The sequence below is a fragment of the Bos grunniens genome, chromosome 3, assembly GCF_055505025.1.
Source record: "Bos grunniens cultivar Pamir isolate PY7600 chromosome 3, Bosgru_T2T1.0, whole genome shotgun sequence".
Lineage (NCBI taxonomy): Eukaryota > Metazoa > Chordata > Mammalia > Artiodactyla > Bovidae > Bos > Bos grunniens.
In genome coordinates this window covers 63,272,644-63,299,961 of record NC_141167.1, presented here as the reverse complement: position 1 = coordinate 63,299,961, position 27,318 = coordinate 63,272,644, and the positions used below count along the sequence as shown (strand labels likewise).

Here is a 27,318-nt window from a genome sequence, read left to right as displayed (position 1 = left end):
CAAGAGTACTGGAGTGGGGTGCCATCGCCTTTTCCAGGGGACATGTCATGGAGTACCTTAAATACAGACTGAGAAATTGTAGTGCTTTGGCTTTAGTATGCCCAGTGGAGCTATACAGCCTCATGGAGTGTGAGTCTTCTCTGCAATCCTATGAATGTTCCCAACAGGATCAGGGTATGCAGTTACCCCAAGAGCACCCAGGAAGAGCATCCTATTACAGTAAGCAGCTTTATAAATAGTATAGTATAAAGTTAAACTAAGTTGACCTCAGATGGGATACAGTAGAAGGTGCTGAAGCCTATGGGGCTCCTTCAAATCATCATGTTATATTAGGAAATTTGTATCACTGTTTTGCATAGAAATCTTCAATGCCTCCTCATTGTTTATTGATTCAACTATAAACTCCACTCCTTTACCTTTTAAATCCCAGTCTTTCTACAATTATTTATTAATATAGAAATACTAAAAAAATGTTCAGTGTAATCAATAACTCAGGTTAAACGAACTACATTTTTCATTCTTGCATATCTTCTTTTCTGCCTCTGTATCCTTTTCTCATACTATCCCTCTGTTTAGAATTTCTTCCAGAGCATGATCTCTGATTGTCAAAATAATACCTCCATTCCCTTTACAACCTGTGAAAGCTCTCTCCCTCCTTTGAATCGCTTTACCCCTTAACACACCTTATCTCTGCCTATATTATAATTGCATTTGTAATTTACCTTATATCATAATATGGATCCCCATAACATTTAATGCAACGCATTTTTCACAGTTAGTGTTCAGTTAATGGTTGTAGAATTTGATTAATTCTCTTTAAAAGGATTTTAAGATCTTCCAAGGACAGTTATAATTTTGTCAAGGAATGTATACCATCTTTCATTAGAGGATGACTTTTGCAACTAATATTCACAGCTAATTACTCATTTAGTATTGATAGCAACACAGCTCAGAAATTTTAAACATACATGAACATTCTCAGCAGCATTTTCTGTTCCTTTTCTGTGCCCATGGCCATCTTTCAGGTCAAGCAGGTGCATGTTAGAGAACATGCAGTCAGCATTCAGTTCCTAATAAAGTAGTGAGAAGAGTGCCATTCTAAAAATATAAAACAAGAAGACTGTTTGGACAAACTAGCTACTTTAAAGTTACTTTACAGTTGTTTTTAGGATAAATTCTGGATTTCTGTTGAGTAAATGATAAGGTAAACAAAATACTTAAATAACAAATCTATATTACAGCCGCCTGCCTCAACAACTCAATCAGCTGTTTTTCTGGTTATCTGATTTACAATTTTGCATTAAATCTTGAAAACAATGGCCTGATTCTCCTATGCAAATGAGTTCACCCATATACCCAGCTGTATTCTTTACTGTGTTCCGGGCCCAGAAACAAGGAAAAGGAGTTTGTCAACTATTGAGGGCAATGTCTCCATTTGTATAGATGCATAACAGTACAAAGGTTAAAGTGTCTGCCTGCAGTGCGGGAGACCTGGGTTCGATCCCTGGGTCAGGAGGATCCCCTGGAGAAAGAAATGGCAACCCACTCCAGTATTCCTGCCTGGAGAATCCTATGGACGGAGGAGCCTGGTGGGCTACAGTCCACGGGGTCGCAAAGAGTCAGACACAACTGAGCGACTTCAGTCACTCACTCATTCATAACAGTACAAAAGAAACATGTAAAATTAACAATAGGATATTTTTTTCATCTCTAGGGACCAAGAGGACCAGATGGTCCCTTAGGAGAACAGGGTATACAAGGTACCAAGGTAATCATTTATTTTCTCATTTCATATGCAGTTAAATATTTTTGAGCCTGTATTTCCTACCTGTCTAAACACTGATGTATTTTCTTATAAAAGTATGATTCTAATTTTTAAGTCTAATTATGAAATGTACATAAAGTTTTCACTGTACTCACAGAAATGTGTTTTTGTGTTTTTGAAATATGCATTTAATGTCTTACTTTTTTGGTATGTGAATGTATGTGTGTAAGACCATAATTCCCATTCTTATTAACTCACCTGTTATTGATTCTTGTTAGGGTGACACAGGAGATCAAGGAAAAAGAGGGCCTCATGGTCTCATTGTGAGTAGTAAAATATTTCACGTTAATGATAAACATATACAATCTTCCATTTTTCTTGGTCTGTGATTCATATTTGAGGAGGGAGCTGCTTGACCCAGGCATTTTCTTTCTCGTGTAGGGTAAGACTGGAAACCCTGGAGAGAGAGGAGTTCAAGGAAAACCAGTAAGTAATTAAAAATAATCAAACCATAAATATATTTTATCCATTTTATCCTCTGATACGACTCTTGTTTAGTAATCAGTATGTTAGACTAAGAGAATGTAAGTTATTTTCCTCCTTTAGTCCTTAGGTCATTCTTTCATTGGGGCAAATTGCTTACTCATTCTGGGCCTTTTCTGTACCTATCTATAAACTGATAGTGGTAAGTGACACTTTAACTTCATCTGATTATGATAGTTTTTCTGTAAAACCCATTTCAAGATAAAGTAGTGTGATATCATATAAATATAATGGAACATTATGAAGCTAATGTAAGAAACTTCTTTAAGGCCTCATGCCTGGTTTCATTTTAACTGAACTTGTGTTGTTTGGACCCTTGGCGTGTGCAGCTGTGTGTGTCTTTATATTTCCCATGGCCCTACTCTAAGAGTTTTTAATATCATATAATGCTAAATATTTTCCTACCATCAAAAGTCTCAGAATTATACAGTTTTTTTCACTGGGACATAAGTCCTGTGGTTATGAATATTAATTGAAGGGAAGAATATATGTTTTTAAAAAGAGAAATATATTCACATACACATGTATGTTACTCATATATACATGTATAATTTTGAATACACGAGCTTAAACGTATGGGTTTTTTATTTCATTTTAAGCATAGTTTTTAATGTCATTTTGATCTGTTATATACATATATGTATAATTTAAAGTTATACAGTTTAAATATACGGCAACTGAATAGTCAGAAAAGGATAGGACAAAATTGCTTTAGTTGCTGTAGTAGTTATTACTAATGTCACTGGATTCACTTGCTCGTCTATGAAATCTGCTGCCCCCTGCCTGTTGTTTTCCATAATAGCATTACATTTGACAACGGTCAAACCTACAGTAGCAGAGACTTAAGAGAAAAACGGTTGTATCCAGGGAAAGAACTTGTTTGTGAGACTATATTATTAATTGAAGTCACTCTGAAAGACTATTTCTGAGTATTAATATTCATCATCTGAGTTTCTTTTATATCAGTGTATAAATGTAAACAGTGTTTACATTTATTTTACATTTATTTATATAAACAGTGTTTCTGGAGATTCTTCCATGTTGCTGCACTGTACACAAAATTAATATTTGTGATGAACGGAAACATTGGGAATTTTTCAAGTCTGTTCTTCTTATTTTAGAAAAATGAAACCAGGAGAAATTAAATTACTTACACATATTGTACATTGTTGACATTCCTTAGATTTTACCTTCATGTTCAGCTTATCACATATGCCTGGATAAATATAATATTAGGTATCTGGTTTCCTCAACCAAAAAACCAGCAATTTTTGGTTGAGGAAAACAAATGGTTCTTACTAGAACTTAACTAGCTGACAGCAAACAAGTCTCATAGACTATTGCAAGAGTAAAGTTACGTTAGCAGATGACAGTACAAAATGAGTTAATACTAACTGTTGAGGTTTACTTAGATTTATACATACATCATCCCCTTGGTCTTGATTGAACTGAAAGAGACTTGAGATCTGAAGAAAACTAGGATCAATCAATCCAACAAATCTAGATGCCCCCCAGATACATTTGATCCTGCACAGTAATCTCAGTGTCTCTAGTCATTTTTTCACTGTCAACAATCAGACAGTGCTTATAATAGAAAGATACACTGGAGGTCAGATTGACCTTTGTTTTAGTGCATGCTGCTAATAATGTATAGTCTTGGCTAGGTTGGATAGCTTTTCAGATCATATTTTCTTCATGTGTAAAATAGACATCTCTAAATTGTCATGGAACTGATGCTTTTGAACTGTGGTGTTGGAGAAAACTCTTGAGAGTCCCTTGCAGCAAGGAGATCCAACCAGTCCATCCTAAAGGAAACCAGTCCTGAATATTCATTGGAAGGACTGATGCTGAAGCTGAAACTCCAATACTTTGGCCACCTGATGCAAGGAACTAACTCATTTGAAAAGACCCTGATGCTGGGAATGATTGAAGGTGGGAGGAGAAGGGGACAACAGAGGATGAGATGGTTGGATGGCATCACCGACTTAATGGACATGAGTTTGAGTAAGCTCCAGGAGTTGGTGATGGACAGGGAAGCCTGGTGTGCTGCAGTCCATGGGGTCGCAAAAAGTCAGACACCACTGAGCAACTGAACTGAACTGAACTGACTGAAATGGTCATAATGCTAAAACTAGGTATTAAATGAAAATTCCTAGCACATATAGTTCTCGGCTCGTCCAAATAAACAGAAGTATACTTGTTATGTTGTTGTTCAGTTGCTCAGTCATGTCTGACTCTTTGCAACCCCATGGACTGTAGCACACAGATTTCCTTGTCCTTCACTCTCAGTGCTCAAGCTCATGTCCACTGAGTCAATGATGCTATCTAACCATCTCATTCTCTACTGCCATCTTCTCCATTTGCCTTCCATCTTTCCCAGCATCAGGATCTTTTCTAATGAGTCAGCTCTTCGCATCAGGTGGTCAAAGTATTGGAGCTTCAGCTTTAGTATCAGTCCTTCTAATGAATATTCAGGATTGATTTCATTTAGAATTGACTGGTTTGATTGCCTTGCAGTCCAAGGGACTCTCAAGAGTCTTCTCCAGAACCACAATTCAAAAGCATCAATTCTTCAGCATTCAACTTTCTCTATGGTCCAACTCTCACATCTGTGCATCACTACTGGAAAAGCCATAGCTTTGACTATACAGACCTTTGTTGGCAAAGTGATGTCTCTGCTTTTAAATGCACTGTCCAGGTTTGTCATAGCTTTTCTTCAAAGGAGGAAGCGTCTTTTACTTTCAGGGCTACAGTCACCACCTGCAGTGATTTTAGAGCTCAAGGAAATAAAATCTGCTATTGTTTTAATTTTTTCCCTATCTATTTGCCATGAAATGATGGGACCAGATACCATGATCTTAGTTTTTTGAATGTTGAGTTTGAAGCCAGCTTTTTAACTCTCCTCTTTCTCCATCATCAAGAGGCTTTTTATTTCCTCTTGACTTTCTTCCATTGGGGTAGTATCATCTGCATATCTGAGGTTATTGATATTTCTCCTGGGAATCTTGATTCCACCTTGTGCTTCATCCGGCTCAGCATTTTGCATGATGTACTCTGCATACAAGTTAAATAAGTAGGGTGACAATATATAGCCTTGATGTACTTCTTTCCTAATTGGGAACCAATCCATTATTCCATGTCTGGTTCTAACTGTTGCTTCTTGACCTGCCTACACATTTCTCAGGAGACAGGTTAAGCGGCTGGTGTTCCCATCTCTTTAAGAGTTTTCCACAGTTTGTTGTGAGTCAAAGGCCTTAGCATAGTCAATGAAGCAGAAGTAGATGTTTTTTTGGAATTCCCTTGTATTTTCTGTGATCTAATAGATGTTGGCAATTTGATTTCTGGTTCCTCTGTCTTTTCTAAATCCAACTTGTACGTTTGCAAGTTCTCAGTTCACATACTGTTGAAACCTAGCTTGGAGAATTTTGAGCATTAACTTGCTTGCTTGCGAAATGAGTGTAATTGTGCAGTAGTTTGAGCATTCTTTGATATTGCTCTTCTTTGGAATTGGATGAAAACTGATCTTATCCATATTTGTCTATGGGCCAATGTTATTTCCTATACTTTTCTTCTATCTGTGGGTATATCTGACTCAGAGAATCAAGAAGAAAGGACATGATGCATTGTGTTATTAAGGTGATAAAGTCCACATAACTTATTAGTTTTCTAAATCTCATAAAAGAAACTATAAACAGTTCATTCATCATTGATTTTTATACAGATACTCTTTCAGTTAATGAGATGGGGGTATTAAATCCTCTACCTTCGATTTTTGTATTTGTCTATGACTCTAATTCTTTCAGATTTTGCTTTATACATTTTGAAACTATTTTTAGAGTATTTACATATGGTTATTATGTCTTCCCAATCAACGGACGCTTTTATTATCATAAAACGTTCCTCTTTCTGGTAATACTTTTTATTTTGAAATCTACTTTATTTGATATGAGTCTCTCTAGCTGTTTGCATGGCATATGTTTTTTATTCATTTATTTTCAAGCTATCTGTGCCTTGATGTTTAAAGTGAGTGTCTTAAAGTTACATCTTGCCTTTAAATTCATCCTGACAACCTCTGCCTTTTAATTAGTATTGGCTCCATTTCCACCTAATGCAGTTATTGACGTAGCTGCATTTAGGCCTCCCATTTTATGACAGTTTTTCCTTTGTCATGGTGGTGGTGTTCAGTGCCTTCTTCATTGTTGTTCAGTAGCTCAGGAGCGTCCACTTCTTTGTGACCCCATGGACTGTAGCACGCCAGGCTTCCCTGTCTTTCACCATCTCCCGGAGTGCCTTCTTTGGGCAGTGAATAACTTTGAGAACTCCATTTTAATTCAGTTATTGACTTTTTAACTATACTTCTTTTCATTATTACTTTTAAGTGGCTATTCTAGGTCAGAAGTCAGCGAACTATCTCTGAAAAGAGCCACAGGATATTTTTGGCTTTGTGGCCATGTAGTCTCTGGTGCAACTACTCAGCTCTAGTGTCATAGTGTGAAAGCAACCATAGACAGTATATAAAGAATGAGCTGCTGCTGCTAATGCTAAGTCACTTCAGTTGTGTCCGACTCTGTGCGACCCCATAGATGGCAGCCCACCAGGCTCCCCCTGTCCCTGGGATTCTCCAGGCAAGAATACTGGAGTGGGTTGCCATTTCCTTCTCCAATGCATGAAAGTGAAAAGTGAAAGGGAAGTCACTCAGTCGTGTCGGACTCTTAGCGACCCCATATACTGCAGCCTACCAGGCTCCTCCATCCATGGGATTTTCCAGGCAAGAGTACTAGAGTGGGGTACCATTGCCTTCTCCCAAAGAATGAGCATGATTGTTCAAAAAAATTATTTACAAAATCAGGTGATGGTCCAGATTTGGCAGTCTGACTGTAGTTTCCCAAAAACTGATTTAGGGGTCACAGCCTAAGGTTCTAATGTCTACTTAGAGTTAATGTAGTAATACTTAACATAATAGTAAGAAATCTGTGGCCATATAAATTTGTTTACCAGCATCCTGTCTTACATGCTACACTTGTTTTATGTATTACATTTCTATATATGTTATAAAACCCCATATTTCAAAGTTAAAATTCTACTCTAATATAAATAGAATACTTTTTGTTTTACTATAAATTAAATACATGTTTTAGAGATATTTAGAAGGAAAGTAGTGATTTTTAAATGTATCCATGCATTTACTCTTTCTGGTGCTCTTAATTCTTTCTATATATGCACATTTCTAAGAGGTATATTTCCCTGAAGCCTGTAGAACTTCCTTTAGATTTCAAGCTCTTTTAGTGATGAATTCTCTTAGTTTTTCTTTATTTCACCTTTATTCTTGAAGGATATTTTCACTGATTACAGAATTCTGGGTCAATAAAGTGTTTTTGTTTTTTTTTGTTTTTTTTGCTTCCATTCAGTACTGATTCCATTCAGTGCTGTAAAAATGACATGCCATTTATTTTTGGCCTGCATTATTTCTGAAGAGTGGTCTACACTTACCTTTATCATTATTCCCCTGCATATAATGTATCATTTTTCTCTGACTGTTTTCAAGATTCTCTCTTTATCTTTGGTTTTCAGTAGTTTGATTGTGGGAGAAGGCAATGGCAACCCACTCTCGTACTCTTGCCTGGAAAATCCCATGGGCGGAGGAGCCTGGTAGGCTGCAGTTCATGGGGTCGTGAAGAGTCGGACAGGACTAAGCGACTTCACTTTCACTTTCCACTTTCGTGCATTGGAGAAGGAAATGGCAACCCACTCCAGTGTTCTTGCCTGGAGAATCCCAGGGATGGGGAAGCCTTGTGGGCTGCCATCTATGGGGTCGCACAGAGTCAGACATGACTAAAGTGACTTAGCAGCAGCAGCAGTTTGATTGTGATGTGCCTAGATGAGTTTTCTTCACATTTATCCAGCTTGAGGTTTGCTGATTTTTTTTCACGTGTAAATTAGCTTTCACGAAATTTGGAAATTAAAACTTTTTTTTTTCAAAAATTTTTTCTACCCCATTTTCTCTCTTCTTTCCTTCTTGTAGTCTAGTTAAATATATGTTATTCATTCTGATTACCTTAGATCCCTGTGGCCCTATCATTCCTAATTCAGTCTTTGTTCTTCCTGTTTTTTTTTTTTTTTAAACTGGATAGCCTAGATCTATCTTCCCTAACTTGTTAAGGAAGCCCTTTTAATTTTATTCTTGATATTTTATTTTAAACTTTTATTTGGATATTTAATTTTCAGTTCTATAATTGTTATTATTTCTTTTTATAGACACTCTTTTTATTCTGAGATTTCCTGTTTATCATAAGTACATTTTTATTTACATGAGTGAGCATTTTTATATTCAGTTCAGTTCAGTTGCTCAGTCATGTCCAACTTTTTGCGACCCCATGAATCACAGCACGCCAGGCCTCCCTGTCCATCACCAACTCCCGGAGTTCACTCAGACTCACGTCTGTCGAGTCAGTGATGCCATCCAGCCATCTCATCCTCTGTCGTCCCCTTCTCCTCCTGCCTCCAATCCCTCCCAGCATCAGAGTCTTTTCCAATGAGTCAACTCTTTGCATGAGGTAGCCAAAGTACTGGAGTTTCAGCTTTAGCATCAGTCCTTCCAAAGAAATCCCAGGGCTGATCTCCTGCAGAATGGACTGGTTGGATCTCCTTGCAGTCCAAGGGACTCTCAAGAGTCTTCTCCAACACCACAGTTCAAAAGCATCAATTCTTCGGCACTCAGCCTTCTTCACAGTCCAACTCTCACATCCATACATGACCACAGGAAAAACCATAGCCTTGACTAGACGGACCTTTGTTGGCAAAGTAATGTCTCTGCTTTTGAATATGCTATCTAGGTTGGTCATAACTTTCCTTCCAAGGAGTAAGCATCTTTTAATTTCATGGCTGCAGTATTAACTACTTTAAAAATGTTGTGTGATCCTACTAAAATCTGTATTATCTTGAATCTGGTTTCCATTAATTGCCTTTTCTTATAAATATGGGAGATTTTCCCTGTCAAGTAATTTTAAACTATATCTTGAATATTTTGACTTATTCATTGTGGAAACTCTAAAGTCTGTTATATTTCTTTGAAAAGTATTGTTTGTTTTTTAATTTGGCAGGCATTTAACTTGGTGACCTAACTCCAAGTTTTCTCTCTTTTGTGAGTAGATGGCTGCTGAAATCTCTGTTAAGTGCTTTTAACCTTGTCTGATCAACTTAGAGTCTGATGTACCAATACAAACCTACACATGATTATTTAAAATAGAAGGGCACTGAATGTTTCATTTCTCATGGAAATAAGTAAAAAGCAGTTTTTATAGTGAAAAACCTTGACATTGGAATCAGACATATTCAAAATCAGATTCTGGTTCTTCCACTTATCGCTGTATTGACTTAGTACAAATTATTTGACCCTTCTGAACTGCAGTTTTCCTATCAGTAAAATGAGATACATTTATAGTTATAAAAAAAATCATGCTCATTATGTTCCTAGCACAGGCCCTCAATAAATAGCAACCACTATAGTCATTATCTTCCTGGCACCACTGGCATCATTGCTGATATGCATCATGGAGCAAGGAGTTGTACTACAGACAAGGTATTTCAGTAGCCTTATAGCCTTAAAGGGAATCTGAAAAGCCTTAAAAGGAATTTTTACTTTGTGCCAGCTTGTTCTTTTCTTTTTCATCTCCAATAAAAATAATTAGGGTCCATTTAGATCATTTCAGAGCTTTGCCAAACAGCATTTATGCAGCATTAGCAGTATTAAAAGTACATATCAAGCTTAATATTGTGTCCAGTCACACTTTACAAAGCAAATTGGGCAAGTATTATTTAAGGTTCTAAGTGCTTTATGTTTCAAATGGTGTATCAGGCATAGAGGGATCCCTTATATTGATCTGGTCTTAATTTAGGAGTATATGGGTAACATCTGATTTTCATGACTGAAATATGGTCTTAGTCAGATGAGAGACCACAAGATTTTACAAATCTGCCTTTCTCTAATCGCTTCACCAGTGGCTCAGCAGTAAAGAATCCACCTGCAATGCAGGACGCAGGTTCAGTTCCTGGGTTGGGAAGATCTCCTGGAGAAGGAAATGGCAACTCTCTCCAGTAGACTTGCCTGGAAAATCCCATGGGCAGAGAAGCCTGGCAGACTACAGTCCACGGGGTCACAAAAGAGTCATACACAACTGAGCAGCCAAACAACAACAACTACTTTCTCTAATCAGACAATCATATGTAACTAAACATAGCATTGATTATTATAACTTAGATTTTTTGTTCCTGGAAATTTTTAATATCTTCCAATTCCATATCAATTTTTAGATTTTAAATTTAAGATAAAAGGATAATTGTGATCTGCTATATAATTGCCAAACTTCCCAAAGGCAATAATTTAGAAGAGTAGGAGTAGCAAATTGCAAATAGATAAGGGCAGTATTTTATATATCATTAGTAATCATCAGTATCTGGTACACAGTACATGCTCAGTTATACTTTGAATGGAAGGATCAAAGAGGACCTGGAATTAGATTTAGAGTTTTATAGCCCTGGTGTCTCAGACAATAAAGAATCCTGCAATATAGGAGACCTGGGTTAGATTCATGGGTTGGAAGGATGCCCTGGAGAAGGAAACGGCTACCCACTCCAGTGTTCTTGCCTGGAGAATTCCATGGACAGAGGAGCCTGACAGGCTACAGTTCATGGGGTTGCAAAGATTAGGATATGACAGAGCAATTTTCACTTTACATATCATTTTAGAATATACCTCCATGTCTAAGATTCTATTTTATGTTACCGTGGATAGCATGGTGTAAAAATGGGATAAAATAAAGAACACTGGAGAGGTCCGATTTGATCATTTCTGGTCATTAGGTTCTGAGACCCTTGTGCCTTCCCAGGCTATAAGAGCATAAGTCACACTCCTTTATTTCTTGCCTGGAAAATCCCATAGACAGAGGAGCCTGGCAGTCTACAGTCCATGATCACAAAGAGTTGGATATGAGTGACTGAGTGACTGAGCATACACACAGTTCTAAAGAACTCCTATGACTCATTGACAGAATAATAAACAACAATGGCAAAATGAGCAAAAGGACTTGTGTAACCATTCCTCTAAAGGAGATCTATAAATGGCCAATAAATACATAAAAAGATTCTCAGTATGACTCATCTTTAGGGAAATGAAAATCAAGACCACACTGAGATACCACTTCCCACCAAGGGTAACTATTATCTCACATACATACACACACACACACACACACACGCCCCTACACCTATATATGAAGAAAAAATAATCAGTGCTGACAAGGATGTGGAGAAATAGGAATCCTTGTGCCATGCTGGTGGGAATGTAAAATGGTGGGGCTGCTGTGGAAAGCAGTTTAGCCAGCTCCTCAAATTGTTGAACATAGAATTATATATTAATCCATCAACCCATATAACTCACTTCTAGGTACCCCAAAGAATGTAAAGTACAGATACAAACAAATACTCGTATATTAACGTTTATAGGAGTGTTAGACATAATAACCAAAGTGTAGAAAACCTGAATTGTTTATTGATGATTAATGGATAAACAAAATGTGGTATATACATACAGCCGAATATTATTCAACCTTAAAAAGAAGGAAGTCTTGACACATACTACAAATGGATGGATCTTTATGCTACATGAAATAAGCCAGACACAAAAGAAGAAATATTGTATGATTCCATGTATATAAGACCCTTTAATTACCTACTTTGACTGCTGCTGCTGCTGCTAAGTCGCTTCAGTCGTGTCTGACTCTGTGCGACCCCATAGATGGCAGCCCACCAGGCTCCTCCGCTCATGGGAGTTTCCAGGCAAGAGTACTGGAGTGGGTTGCCATTGCCTTCTCCACCTACTTTGACTATTTTAAGTCAAATTCATAGAGACAGAAAGTAGAATTGTGGTTGCCAGGGGAGGCGGGTGGGGGATAGGGAGCTATTTAGTGGGTACAGAGTTTCAGTTTGGGAAGATAAACAATTCTGAAAGTGGATGGTGGTAATGATGGTGAACACAACCATGTGGATATACTTACTGCCACAGCACTCTAAATTTACACATACTGCACACTTTAAAATTACTAAAATGTGGATTATATGTGATGCGTATTTTACCACAAAATAAAAAATAAAGAATAGATAAAGATAGAAAAATTAGATGGGAGGATCGTAAAAGAAAGCTGAGGTATGAAAACTAAAACATTTTCAAACATCACTTTTTCTCTAAGCTTTACCTTTGTTTATTCAGGGTTTACAAGGACCCCCAGGGAGTACTGGAGACAGGGGACTTACAGGAGAACCAGTAAGTATACTTTTATGTATTTCTAATTGTGTTTTTCTCATAATGTATTTTACCTGTCTCTTATTATTGCTCTGTTGTTCTGTGGCTGGTATGTTTTTGAAATCAACATTTATCATGAGCAGTTAATTATAAGAATGAATACTTTGCTGTGAAGATAATTTATAGTGCCTTCCTGGTTTCATAAAGTCAAATTTGGTTCTGTTTATCTGAAACCATTAAAGCTTCATGTATTTCTATTTTAAACAAATATAATTCTGTTTTATTGACTCAGAATTTTTTTCTTAACAGCTTTCTGTTTATATAATAATTATTATACTCCCCCAACACATACACACACACAAAATCACATTTATGAGGGCAACTCTATAATAAAAGACCATATAGAGAAGCCAGACTCTACACGTAATGGGCCAAAATGTGGAAACTTGACAGAAATGCTAGTAGGTCAATAATTCAAAAACTTACATCACATTTTCATACATATGACTCAGTTATAGATTCTCCATGGAAAATGAACTGTGAAAATGAAATACCTTGCCACACCTTCTTTCTCACAATATATTCTTTATTGCCTATGAAGTCATTCTTCTGGCTAATGGTATCAGCTGTAATGTGCAGTAACATGCTCCTAAGATTTACAATACAAATAGTTTTTGAAACTACTGTGTGGTTGATCTTATCCATCACATGACACAAAAGTTTATAAGTGGTTTTTGCACAGTTCATTTAGCTAGTATGAAGGGGAAAATTCTAATAGTCAAAGAACTATTCTTACCCATCTGTGTTCATTTCCTGCTTTATATATTTAACCTGTGGGATAAGCTCTTCAAACAATAAGTAAAGATTTGGCTATGTGTGTAATTTTTCCGAAAATAGAATCTTAAATGTGATATTGATTTTATCAAACTAAATTCTTCTCAGTTTTCTCTGGTTTGTATCTCTTAACCTGCCTTCCCAATTCTAATATTTATTTGATCAAAAATCATGCAAATATCTAAATATCTCTTTCTTCTAAAGAGACTATAGCTCCTTGAAGTCAGAGACCATTTTTTTTCATCTTTGCCATCCTCTTTCCTAGTACAATATCTGGCATATTTATCTATCTAGTGAATATTTGTTAAACAGCACTAACCAGAAGTGGTATAACCATATACCCAATGATGTAATCATTTAGCTGGTAATATTAGCTGAAGTGAAACAACATTAAAACTAATCTTAATAAAGAATGCATTTAAGTCACAATAAGCATTATCAACGGAGCTATGGCAACAATAGAGATAATATCAAGTTTTATACAAAAAAAGATTTACTGTTGTAACTGTAAATGACTAAATGGCTGAAAAAGCTTAAAAATTGACATTCAGGTCCCAGGGTCAGTGGCTCTGGTAAATAAAATATAAAGCAATTTGTAATGGGTGTGATGGGCTTTGTTTCACATATTTGAGCTACCTAGTAAAATCTAAGGGAATGTATAACAAAATAAACCATCTTAATCTAGGGTTAGGGAAACTTCCGGAAGAGGAGAATTTGTGCTGTGAACTGAAGGATGAAGAGTGGGTTACTTAAGCAAATATGGGGAAAAGTCATTCCAGAGAGAAGTCATGACCTGGGAGAAAGCCTTATATATTAATCTGAAGATCTAAAAGAAGGCCAGTGTGACTGTGACACAGGGAATCGAGTGGGAAGTAAGTACAAGATGAGGATGGAAAGGGAGGCAGGGGACAAAACACATGCAACTCTATAAGCCCCATTCCCAAGATATGTATTTTTAGCCTAAAAACAATGGGATATCATTGAAGGGATAGGGCTAATTTTATGATTGTCTTATTGTTTCATAAAGCTCACCCAAACCAAATAGGAATGGACCAAGAAAGCCTTTCTGTTACAACAGTCCAGATAAGATACAGTAGAACTTTTTTGATTAGCAGAGAAAAAAGTAGGTATAAAATATTCCAAATGAGATAAAATCAACAGGAGAAAGATGTAAAGTATGTGAAATATCTGAAGTATGGTTTCTAAGGTTGTGGCTTGAAGTATCAGTAGGTTATCTCTCATTGAAACTGAACCACAGCTGCTGAAACTCGTGTCCTAGAGCCCGCGCTTCGTAACAAGAGAAGTCACCACAGCGAGAAGCCAACATGCCACAATGAGAGTAGCCCTCACTCGCTGCAACTAGAGGAAGCCCACATGTGGCAGCAAAGGCCCAGTGCAACCAAAAATAAATAAATACAATTATGAAAAAACAGATTTTAGGAGATACACTAAATGTTAAAAGGGTTAAATGGTGGTTTGGGGTAATTTTTACTTTTATGTATATTCAAGTGTTCCATAGTGAACATATTTAGGGGGCGAAGTTGTCTTTAACATTATATTTTTAAAATAAAATGACAAGTCACAAACTGGGCAAATGTTATCAGTAAAACAGGACAGGAAAGAGTTAATGTCCACAACATATAAAGAACTCTACAAAATTTTTTAAATGACTCCCAAAATACATGGGCAAAGAGCATGATCAGGCAACATGTAGAATATTACAAAAATCTGATAAACAAATGACAAAATATTCAACTTCACTGGTAGTCAAACATATAAAATTTTAAGATACTAGGTGCTCCATCAATAATGAAAAACTTAAAAAGTAACTTATTGATAAAATAATATTCTATGCTGGTATGAATTTAATGAAATAGATTATAATTTTATACATTGTGGAACGTTAATTTTTGCAGCCTTTCTGAAAGTTGACTTGAGGTTATGAGCAAATAATGCTATCATGTTTCTCTCAGTGTGTTTCTACTAGGGTAAAACAACATTCTGAGGAGAATCTATAAATTTTGAAATACTATGCATAACATGTAATAAACCATAATTGAAAAATATTAGTGACTTCTTAAAACCTTTAATGGCTGTGCTGTTGAGTAAGAAAATTTGTGATACCTACATACCAACCTTTTCATTCTAATTCAAATATTTATCTCAACTATTTGGCAATATTTTCTGATGTAACAGACTTAACATTCACTTACAGTCTAACTTGTATATAATAAAGCCTATAAAGCAAACTTTTATTGTAAAGAAGAATTAAAAACAATATAACTGTCTAGCATTAAGAAAATTATTAAATCATAGTACTGCAGAATGTTAAATGGAATATAATATTATATAGCTATTGAACACTTTTGTTGTGAAATATTTATAATATGAAATATTTGCATTTATAATAGACTCTTAAATATTAAACAGATAGTTATTTATAAATATGCTCCCACAAAAGAACTAGAAGGAAATATGCAAGTATATTTACAGTGTCATATCTGTAGACAGAATTACAGATGATTTACTTAATCTGTTTCTTTTTATAGTTTCCATACTTTTTGAATATTTTAAATGAAGATTAATACAACTTAGAAAAACATTTTAAGATAACCAACCATGTTGCAACTTTTTTCCTATTAATACATTTTTTTAAAGTGAAGTGTGTACAAAATTGTGATGGAATATAAGCTCATAGAATTTTAGCTATCTTATAGTTTTCTGAATCTAAAAATCACCTTCTTTGTACTATCTTTCAGAAAGACCAAAAACTGCAAACACCTTCTTTGGGTGGCTGGAAACATAGCATTAAATTGCAGTTGTCAAATAAGTGTTCTGGAGAAGGAAATTGCACCCCTCTCCTCTATTCTTCCCTGGGTAATCCCATGGACAGAGGAGCCTGGCCGGCTACAGTCCATGGGGCTGCAAAGAGTCAGACACGACTGAGTGAATAATACTTACTGAACAAGTGTTAATCTATCTAAAGTAATTTTGGATAGTTAAATGGCTTCACACACTAATTATTTAGTGTTTATTTACTTATACTATTAAGTATTACAGGGGAAAAGATCTCCATAAATGTCCCACATGCATTTTATTGCGCCCTAGTGATTATCCCATGTAAACATTGTTACAGTCATTCATATGAAATAGAAGAATTGTTCAACTGGACTCACTACTGTGATAAAATATATCATCTAGCAAACTCAAGCATATTTTCATTTCATTGGAGACCATATATTTGCTTCTTAAAAATGCTACTTTGTTTGCCATATATTTTTCAGGAATATTAAGTAGACCTATGATTGTCATGGGAGGTTCCCAGGTGGTGCAGTTGGTAAAGAATCCACCTGCTCAGTGCAAGAGACACGGGTTCAATCCCTGGGTCGGGAAGATCCCCTGGAGGAAGAAATGGCAACCCACTCAGTATTCTTGTCTGGAAAATCCCATGGGCAGAGGAGCCTGGTGGGCTATGGATCATGGGTCGCAAAGAGTTGACACCACTAATGACACACATGCACATGATTGTTATACTCATTAAATAAGATAATTCTGAAAGCCCTGGGCACTATATTAAATGTTTATTGAATGAATGAGTGATTTAGGGAATGAGAAAATGAAAGGCACATCCTTTCTTTCCTTTTCCTTTGAATCCAAACAAAGCTTAATATTATTAACAAAAAAAGATGAATCAACTAAAGATTTAATTTTGTTTATACAGAGTAAGGGACTTCCCTGGTGGCTCAGACAGTAAAGCATCTATCTACAGTACGGGAGACCTGGGTTTGATCCCTGGGTCATCTCTGTAGACAGAATTACAGATGATTTACTTAATCTGTTTCTTTTTGTAGTTTCCATACTTTTTGAATACTTTAAATGAACATTAATGCAACAACTTAAAAAAACATTTTAAGATAACCAACCATGTCACGACTTTTTTCCTATTAATACATTTTTTTAAAGTGAAGTGTGTACAAAACTGTGATGGAATATAAGCTCATAGAATTTTAACTATCTTATAATTTTCTGAATCTAAAAATCACCTTCTTTGTACTATTTTTCAGAAAGACCAAAAGCTTAGTATGATCCTCTGGAGAAGGCAATGGCAACCCACTCCAGTACTCTTGCCTGGAAAATCCCATGGACGGAGGAGCGTAGTAGGCTACAGTCCATGGGGTCGCAAAGAGTCGGACACGATTGAACGAATTCACTTCACTATACAGAGTAAAGTAATACATTGATAAATGTATTATGTGTTGTTAGATATGATATATTATAATTATATGCACGTATTAATTGAAATATAGAGTGAACTTTGTTTCTCACATCTTAAATTTTGTTTTAATATAGGGACCACGAGGACCACAAGGTGATGCTGGACCTCCTGGAGAAATGGGTGCTGAGGTAATTTTTCTTGGGGTTGTTTCTTGTTGGTTCATCAGTTCTCAGTATTTTTTGTAAGACTTTTCAAGGGTAAAGTTGATATCTTAGCTATATATTTTGAAGAATAATTTTATAGTACTTTATTTAATATTCAGAAAATAAAATCTCAAGTTCTATTAAAAGCAGGGATAACTGTTGTATGAGCCTAATTTTATACATGTAACTTTCTCTTAACTGTTCATTTAAATAACAGAACAAAAAGTAAATATAACTTTCTCTTTACTGATTTAGAGTTAATGTTGATAGCCCTTCACTCCATTATAGCAGAATATTGAAAAGTGACTCATTCAAGATATATTTTAGAATAATAAGCTCCTTATGGCTCCTTTTAGCCACACCATGGCATGTGCCATCTTCGTTTCTGACCAGGGATCAAATCCATACCCCCTGCATTGGAAGTATGAAGTCTTAACCACTGGACTGCCAGGAAAATTCCCTCAATCACTATTCTGGCATATTTTCCTCAATGGATCTACTCAATCCCTACTTTGTATCACAACAGAATCGACTCCTACTCTGTTAACAACAACAACACTTCAAGTTATGAGCTATGACTTTCCTCTGCTTTCTTTAGTTTCAGAGGATGTAGCATAGTATAGGTTATCAGCACTGGCTTTTGAATCAGGTTTGGATTCAAAACCAATGTCTGCTACTTGTTAACCATTTACCTTGGGCAAAGAAGCAGATTATGATGAACATTATGATGATTTTGATTATGATGTGCAGATCATAATCAGCCCCATCAACCCCATGATGATGATTATGATTATGATGAACATTCTCTGCACTCTCAATGCAGGGTGCTTAGGTTCAATCTCTGGTCAGAAAACTAGATCCCTCATGCTGCAACTAAGAGCCTGCGTGCCAGAACTAAAGATCCCACATGCTGCAACGAAGATCTGGCACAGCCAAATAAATATTTAGGGGAAAAAAAGATAAATGTTCAAGCTTCTTCACGAGTATGTAAGACTTTTTTATTTGACCCAATCATTTCTCTATAATTTCATCTATCCTTACTCCTTATTTTGACTTTAAGAATCTCTACTGCCTCATGTTTGCATGTTCCTCCTCATACTATGCTGTGTTCCCTTATTCTCTCTTTTCATATGGTTAACTCATACTCAGGCTTCTCTGGTGGCTCAGTAGTAAAGAATCCGCCTGCCAAAACTGGAGATGGGGGTTCAGGAATTGAAGAAGATCCCTGGAGAAGGAAAAGGCATTAGAAAAGCTATCTAATAGCTCTAACTGAGGCCTCTCCCTTTGGCTTTAATTATTGATTTCCTGTTGTCTTCTATATATGCACCTAGATAGCCTACAAAGTTCTCAAATTCAAAATATCTAGAGCAAACCCATCACTTTCGCACTGTTATTCTTTTTATTCTTATCTCACTGAAAGATGCCACTTATGTCCAGTAACCTCAAACTGAGAGCTTTCCCAGACTCCTCTTCCTCCTTCATCCTGTCCAATCTGCTGTGCTTTCCCTTTAATAAGCTCCCACCAGTGTCTCAACTCTTTCGTTTTCTTTGTGTTCCTATTGCCAGTGCTCCTTATTCCATGTCTCCTTCAGCTGCTATTATTCCTTAGCTATTTGTTGCCAGTGTATCTTTGTCATATCTTCCTTGTCCTTGAAATTTTTTATCAGCTCTCAGTCTTCAATAAAATGCCAATTACTTAACATGTGAAACAGTGTTCTGCATTGTCTAACCTCTGCAGACCTGTTCAGCCACATTCCAATAAAACTGTTCTCCTCCTCTAATCCCGTGATTATGCAATGCCTTTTTGCTATGCACTGTGTATTCACTGAAAATCCAAGTGTGGCTGAGATACGATCCCTGACTCCATCAGCAGTTTATAATCTATTCCAGAAGATAATCATGTAAAAGATGATTATACTTCAATCTGTTAGACCCAATGATGGAGACATTCACAGGACTTTATAAGAGTACAGTAGTGGGTACATAGCCATAACTGGATAAGGGGAAAAAGACTTGTCTGTGTTCAGATAAAGGCAGGGTACTGAGTTTTAAGGAATGAGTATGAGTTTGTTGTTTAGTTACTAAGTCATGTTTGACTCTTTTGCAACCCCACTGACTGTAGCCTGCCAGGCTCCTCTGTCCCTGAGAATTTCCAGGCAAGAATACTGAAGTGGGTTACCATGTCCTTCTCCAGGGGATCTTCTTCAATTCCTGAACCCCCATCTCCAGTTTTGGCAGGCGGATTCTTTACTACTGAGCCACCAGAGAAGCCCGAGTATGAGTTAACCGTATGAAAAGAGAGAATAAGGGTACACAGCATAGTATGAGGAGGAACATGCAAACATGAGGCAGTAGAGATTCTTAAAGTCAAAATAAGGAGTAAGGATAGATGAAATTATAGAGAAATGATTGGGTCAAATAAAAAAGTCTTACATACCCATGAAGAAGCTTGAATATTTATCTTTTTTTTTTTCCTAAATATTTATTTGGCTGTGCCAGATCTTCGTTGCAGCATGTGGGATCTTTAGTTCTGGCACGGAGGCTCTTAGTTGCAGCATGAGGGATCTAGTTTTCTGACCAGAGATTGAACCTAAGCACCTTCATTGAGAGTGCAGAGTCCTAGCCACTGGACCACCAGGGAGGTCCCTAAACGTTCATACGTTATGGGCTATAGTGAGTCACTGTAAGGGCACTGGGCAGTGATAAAGTCTTGTGTGTCTTTGTAAGATCATTTTAGCAGCCTCAAGGAGGATATATTTAAGAAGTCAAGAATGCAGACATGTATACCTTCTAAAAGGCTGTTGCATTGAACTAGGTAAGAAATGATAGAGGCCTGAACTATGTGAGAAGGAAATGAATTTGAGAAATGTTTGTTGTTTAAATTCTGGAGAAACTGCATATTTGTGGGCTATGAAAAGCAAAGGGAAAAGAAAGTCAAAAATTATTTCCAGATTTCTAGGTGCAACAGAATGGATGGCAATATTCTTTCCTGAGATAAGAAGAATGTTCATCATAATCTGCTACTTTGCCCAAGGTAAATGGTTAGCAAGAAGCAGACATTGGTTTTGAATCCAAACCTGATTCAAAAGCCAGTGCTGATAACCTACATCCTCTGAACCTAAAGAAAGCAGAGAGAAGTCATAGCTCATAACTTGAAATCTTGTTGTTGTTTTTAACAGAGTAGGAGTCGATTCTGTTGTGATACAAAGTAGGGATTGAGTAGATCCATTGAGGAAAATATGCCAGAATAGTGATTGAGGGAATTTTCCTGGCAGTCCAGTGGTTAAGACTTCATACTTCCAATGCAGGGAGTGTGGATTTGATCCGTGGTCAGAAACAAAGATGGCACATGCCATGGTGTGGGCAAAAAAAAAGAATAGTGTTTGAGGAAAATGGTTAAAGACATGTAAAAGCAAGTATACCTTACTAAAAGTCAAGCTGAAGTGGGAGACTTTGAATTTGCATCAGATTAATAATGATGTGGTTAATAATAGGTAGCAATTTCAGAGAAATTTCTATTTGCCTAGCAGTATCTATGTATTTTATCATATTAGTAAATTCTCACAATACTCAGTGAGGTAATGCGGTTATTCTCATTCTGCAAATGAGGAAATTGAGACATGAAATGGTTAAGCAACTTGTTCAAGAGCAGTAAGTAGTAGTAGTGGCAGAGCCCACATTCACACTTAGGGAATCCAATCTCTTAGTCACTATACCTCTCAATATGTAATGATGCCACTTTGCACAGAGTATAATTTTTCCACTGATACTCAACTAGGAATGGAAATAGAGAAGGCAATTCAAAATGCTACTCCAAGATTGGCGTAAGAAAGGAGGTACCACTGAGATCAGAAGATCAACCATTGGATTTAGCCTAAGAATAAAAAAGCCAAGGGGTGCTGACAGATTGGGTGAAACTGGGGACTAGATGAGGTAGTAATATTGGTGAAGGAATGTGTACAGTGTGCCAAATCATTCTCTTCTAGGGACCACCAGGTACTGAAGGGGAATCTGGTCTGCAAGGCGAGCCAGGCACAAAGGTAACAGCCCTTAATAGTCAAGGAGAGGGTCTCAAACCTTTCACCACTGACCACTATGTTTGCCATATTGTGGTGAACACCCACCATCTTGGAAGCAGGTAAATAGTAGATAAAAATAGAAAGTGTTCTCAAATGAGTCAAAAATATTATTTACTTATCTATATATATGTATGCTGCTGCTGCTGCTGCTGCTAAGTCGCTTCAGTTGTGTCTGACTCTTCACGACCCCATGGACTGCAGCCTATCAGGCTGCTCTGTCCATGGGATTTTCCAGGCAAGAGTATTTACATATATACATATACACACACACACACACACACACACACACACACACACATGTATATATGGGAAGGAATACAAATGAAATGGAGAAGGAAATGGCAACCCACTCCAATATCCTTGCCTGGAGAATCCCATGGACACAGGAGCCTGGCGGGCTGCAGTCCATGGGGTCACGGAGAGTCAGACATGACCGAAGTGACTGAGCACGCACAAGCACAAATGAAAAAGCAAAATTATTATAAATAATCTGAAGAAAAGGAACAAACACTGTTTTGGAACCCCTATCTTCATAATATGCCCTCCATAATTATTAGACATGCAGACATGCAGTTTTAGTAGAAAAGAGTTTAATCTTCTCCTTTGTTTCTTCAGGGAGATGTTGGACCTGTGGGCAGTGTTGGAGCTGCTGGGGAGCCAGGGTTACGGGTAAGTGCCTACTAGAAACCATTTTGATGCACTGGCCCACCTATCTTAGCATTGAAAACTCAGTGTAAAGACTTAAACGATTGTATAGAAAACTTCTCTTGTATTATAGAAAATGTTTGTCTTTATTTCATAATTTGAAAAGCTGCATGCTCAACTCTTCACATTATTATTTAATAGCATTGAGAGCCCTAATCTCACACATTCTTTTCGCAGAATCAGGTGTACTCAGCAGAGTCCTTGCCAAATGCGTGGGGTCACTGTGCATGTCACTGATGTTAGCATGAAGAAGAAATTCACAAATACTAATGATCAGCTCTCATGCTATTTCTTGACCTAGCAAGAACAGATAAGGCATTGAAACATAATTTGTGTTTAGAAAAACAAAAAACTAAAGGCATGCAAAGTTAATACGTTTCAAAGAAATAATTAGATAATTATAATGAGATAGCTTACATTCTAATACAGACAGTGGTTCATTTAAGCTGTGGTAAGTTTTTTCCCAAGATAACAGGGACCAAGATAATTTTAAGAGACTTTCTTTTTTTTCTTTTTTACTGAGAAGTAAAGTTGGGAGATGTTTTTTGCATCCAGTTCCTTTCTTGTTCATTTTTCCTCTTTTTTTCAGGGGCACAGACAGTATGAGGTGAGGGTAATGAAAGTATCAGCAGTGGGAGCAATGGGCAGCTGTGAAGACACTGACTAATTTATTTTTAAATGGTTCAGGTCACAGGAGAACTAGTACTTCTTTAATCACTTCATAAAGTGTAGCTCTACATTTACTTCTGCAAGTTCTAAGCCGGGAAGACAGCTTCCAAATGTACCAGGGCTTGCTCTGAATGTTGCTTCTCCTGTGTAAGAGAGAAAACACAGACCTAAAAATCTGGTACACTGATTTTAACTGAATTAAGTTGTATTAATCCATGTAAATTCAGAAAAGCAAGCTACTATAATTTTATGAGATTCAGGATTTACAGTCTTTAAGAAATGTAGATGTAGGTGTCTGTTTCCAAAGCTACCACATGAATATATATTACCCTTAATTATCTTAAAGTTGTTAATATTCCAGGACCCTCTTATTTGAATTTACAGTGCTATAACTCTTTATATCATCTTCAGAGTTATTCTGGGCAAATTAAATCATGTTTATTATATTGTCAGGTAGTCCTTATAAATAAAGTAGAAGTAGGAATAAACGTACATAAAACTGCTACTTCTATGGATACGAGGAGCAAAAAATAAAAATTAGGATAAATGATTTAACAACATAATAGATATTATTTTCTGCTGCCAAATAGGGTGAACCAGGAGCTCCTGGAGAAGAAGGTCTACAGGGTAAAGATGGATTGAAGGTAAATTATGCTTTTAACATTATAATTAAGGTAGATGTTTTTGAGAAATCTTTAAAATATTATACTTAATTTTCTATGTGCCAGCAAAAATCTCCTTATTGCATGGTATAATTTTTCTTAAAATTTTTTTCTGGGTTATAGGGGAACCCAGGAGGAAGGGGACTTCCTGGAGAGGATGGAGAAAAAGGAGAGACAGGCTTACCAGGGACCACAGGGCCTTTGGGTGGACCAGGTCTGATGGGCCCTCCGGTGAGTACCGCGGGGTTCAATACTCAGTGAACTCAGCCTTCTACACACACACACACACACACACACGTGTGAATCATACACACACATTCTTGACCCCCTGTCCATTTGGTGTTTGAAAGTGTAGAATTATGGCTTGAGTGAGGGACAAACCAGGCACTGATTATCAGCCTTCCTAACATCCAAGGAAAAAAGATCCTTTTCCCATATGTCACACAGGCTATTGAACTTCTTAATTTTTTCTCTCACTTTGAGATATAATTGACATATATAAGTTTATAGTACATGACATGTTGATTTGATATATATACATAAATATTACTAAATGATTACAATGGTACATTGTTTTATTTCAGCTTCCAGAATGCCCTTTAGCATTTTTCTGTAAGGCAGGTTTAGTGGTGACGAACTCTTCAGCTTTGGGTTGTTTGGGCAACTCTTTATCACTCCTTTATTCCTGAAGAACAGTTCTGGGTATGCTGCTGCTGCGTCACTTTAGTCGTGTCCAACTCTGTGTGACCCCAGAGACGGCAGCCCACTAGGCTCCCCTGTCCCTGGGATTCTCCAGGCAAGAACACTGGAGTGGGTTGCCATTTCCTTCTCCAGTGCATGAAAGTGAAAAGTGAAAGTGAAGTCACTCAGTCACGTCCGACTCTTAGCGACCCCATGGACTGCAGTCTACCAGGCTCCTCCGTCCATGGGATTTTCCAGGCAAGAGTACTGGAGTGGGGTGCCACTGCCTTTTCCGAGTTCTGGGTATAGTGTTCTTCATTAAGAGGGCTTTGTTTTTCTTCCCATATTATAAAGATGTTATCTCATTTTCTCCAGGTCTGTAAAATATGTACTGAGAAACCTACTTATAGTTTTATTTGAGCTGTTATATGTGATGAGTCACATTTCTCTTGCTACTTTTAAAATTCTCTCTTTGCTTTGATGGTATAATTAGAGTCATCCCTCAGTTTCCATGGGAGATTGGTGCCAGGACTGCCACAGATACCAAACTCTTCAGATGCTTGAGTCCCTTACATAAAATGGCATAGTAGTTGCATATAACCTACCTACATTCTCCTGTATACTTTAAATCACCTCTAGATTACTTATATACTAGTAAAATAAATACTATGTAAATATGTTATAAATATAGTATAGATGCTATGTAAACCATTGTCATTGCATGGCAAATTCAAGTTTTGCAACTTTCTGGAATGTTTTAAAAATATTTGTATTTAATATTTTGATAATATTAATAAAAATATTGATATTATTAATATTTTCATTGTTTGACTCTGCAGTTGTGAAACCTGCAGGTACTGAGTGTTGACTATAATGTGTCTCAAAGTAGCCCTTTTTGGATTCAACCTATTTGGGATCCTTTGAGCCTCAAAAATCTGGACAACTATTTCTCTCCCCAAGTTTGGGATGTTGTCAGCCATTATATCTTTAAATATTCTTTCTGCTCATTTCTTTTTTTATTCTCCTGGTATTTGCACAATATTGTCCTACTTGATGCTTTCCCATAAGTATCCTAGTCTTTTTTATTTTTGCTCTTTGGGATAATTAAAATCACTTATCTTTGAGTTCATTGATTCTTCTGCTTGGTCAGGTCTGCTGTTGAAACTGTTGAATTCTTCAATTCAATCATGGTATTTATCTCTAGGATTTTTGTTTTGTTTATTCTCATGATTTCTATTTCTTTGTTGAACTTCTCATACATTGTTTTCCTAATTTCATTTAGTTATCTGTCTATGTATTCTTGAAGTTCACTGCACTTTTCTAAGAGGAATTTTCTTGCCTGGTGTGTTGCAGTCCATGGGGTTGCAAAGAGTTGAACACAACTTAGCAGCTGAATAACAACAATTCTTCCCTGGAGAATTCCATGGACAGAGGAGCCTGGAGGGTTACAGTCCATGGAGTCACAAAGAGTCAGGCACAACTAACACACTATTCTCAATTCTTTGTTAGACAGTTCACAGACTTCCATTTCAATTATTGCAGTATTTTAAGTTTCTTTTGATTTTGTTATATTTACCTGTTTTTTTTATGATCATAATATCCTTGCATTGTTGTTTGCACATTTGAGTAAGTGATCTCCTCTTCCAGATTTTATAGGTTTGTTTTGGCAGAGAAGGACCTTCACCAGTCTCTTTGCTTGAGGAAACTGGATGGGTCTGCTTATAGTGTTTGTGGGCAGGCACAGCTTGCTACTGAGATCTCCAGTTTAGTGGGGTCCCTACCCATATTGTGAGGCAACAGGAGAGTTGCCACTGGCTGGTCTCTGCAGTTGGGTTGGCCACCTGGCTAGTCTCCACATAGCAGTGGGGCCACTAAATAGGCACCCTGGTTGGGTAGGTATGCTGGCTCGGTTCCATGTCAGATGGGGCCATTAGCTGGCTTCTGAAGTTACCTCTGGTAGGGTATGATCTCAGGCTATGTTCCCTGGAAGGACAGTAGCACTTGTTGGATTCTGCAATTAGGCAAGGCCTCATGTTACACTCTCTAGGCAGATGTGGCCCTGGTAGGACCCCATATTCAGGTAGAGCTGCAAACATGGCTCCACAGTTGAATGGAGCTACAGGCTGTGCCTCAGGTTTGAACAGAGTTGCTTTGTAATCAGTTAGGGCACTGGCTATGCTTCTCTGTTGGATGAGGTCACTTGCCAGGCTCTCTGATTAAGTGGAGCATCCAGCTGCATCTCACAGATAATACTCCAAGGTAGGATGGAGTTACATTGCCTGGGTGAGGTTACAGGCTGTTTTTATAGTTGGACAGGCTGTAGGTGAAACTGTTGCTGAATAGGGCTGTTAGCTGGACCCCACAGCTGGGAAGTATTTAACTTAGACTGGACTCCAAGCCTTCCCAGGGTCACTGCTCAGATTCCCTGCTCTGCTGGCTTGGCTCCCTACCTGAGCAAGGCTGTAGTATGGACTCTACAGCTGCCTAAGTTCTCAGACGAGGCTTTCTGGTCAAGCAGGATGGGAGCCCATGCTTAGCTATTGAGCAGTGTTGTAGAATTACTCACCTGCCCAGGCAGGGCCATAGGCTCAAGAGCAGGTATGAACATTTGACTGGGGACCCACACCACTCCATTATTCTGGCCTGGAGAATTCCATGGACTAT

The 27,318-nt window shown here is 37.2% G+C and overlaps 1 protein-coding gene and 1 long non-coding RNA gene across 30 annotated transcripts in view; one reads left to right on the top strand and one right to left on the bottom strand.

Moving 5' to 3' along the window:
• COL24A1 (collagen type XXIV alpha 1 chain) overlaps window positions 1–27,318 on the top strand; it is a 401,096-nt gene that overhangs the window by 266,352 nt on the left and 107,426 nt on the right. For all 28 annotated transcript variants that reach the window (XR_015160374.1, XM_086390890.1, XM_086390884.1 and 25 more), the window contains 9 exons: window positions 1,715–1,768; window positions 2,044–2,088; window positions 2,207–2,251; window positions 12,573–12,626; window positions 17,790–17,843; window positions 21,845–21,898; window positions 22,553–22,606; window positions 23,902–23,955; window positions 24,097–24,204. Coding sequence is in view for 27 of the 28 variants with exons in the window: in XM_086390890.1 (XP_086247016.1) it covers window positions 1,715–1,768; window positions 2,044–2,088; window positions 2,207–2,251; window positions 12,573–12,626; window positions 17,790–17,843; window positions 21,845–21,898; window positions 22,553–22,606; window positions 23,902–23,955; window positions 24,097–24,204 (522 nt within the window). In the remaining variant the exon portion in view is untranslated. The remainder of the gene's footprint in view (window positions 1–1,714; window positions 1,769–2,043; window positions 2,089–2,206; window positions 2,252–12,572; window positions 12,627–17,789; window positions 17,844–21,844; window positions 21,899–22,552; window positions 22,607–23,901; window positions 23,956–24,096; window positions 24,205–27,318) is intronic.
• The window catches only part of LOC147375711 (uncharacterized), a 157,871-nt gene continuing 153,841 nt past the window's right edge, over window positions 23,289–27,318 (bottom strand). For both annotated transcript variants that reach the window (XR_015160381.1, XR_015160382.1), the window contains exon 4: window positions 23,289–23,454. This is a non-coding gene — a long non-coding RNA (uncharacterized LOC147375711). The remainder of the gene's footprint in view (window positions 23,455–27,318) is intronic.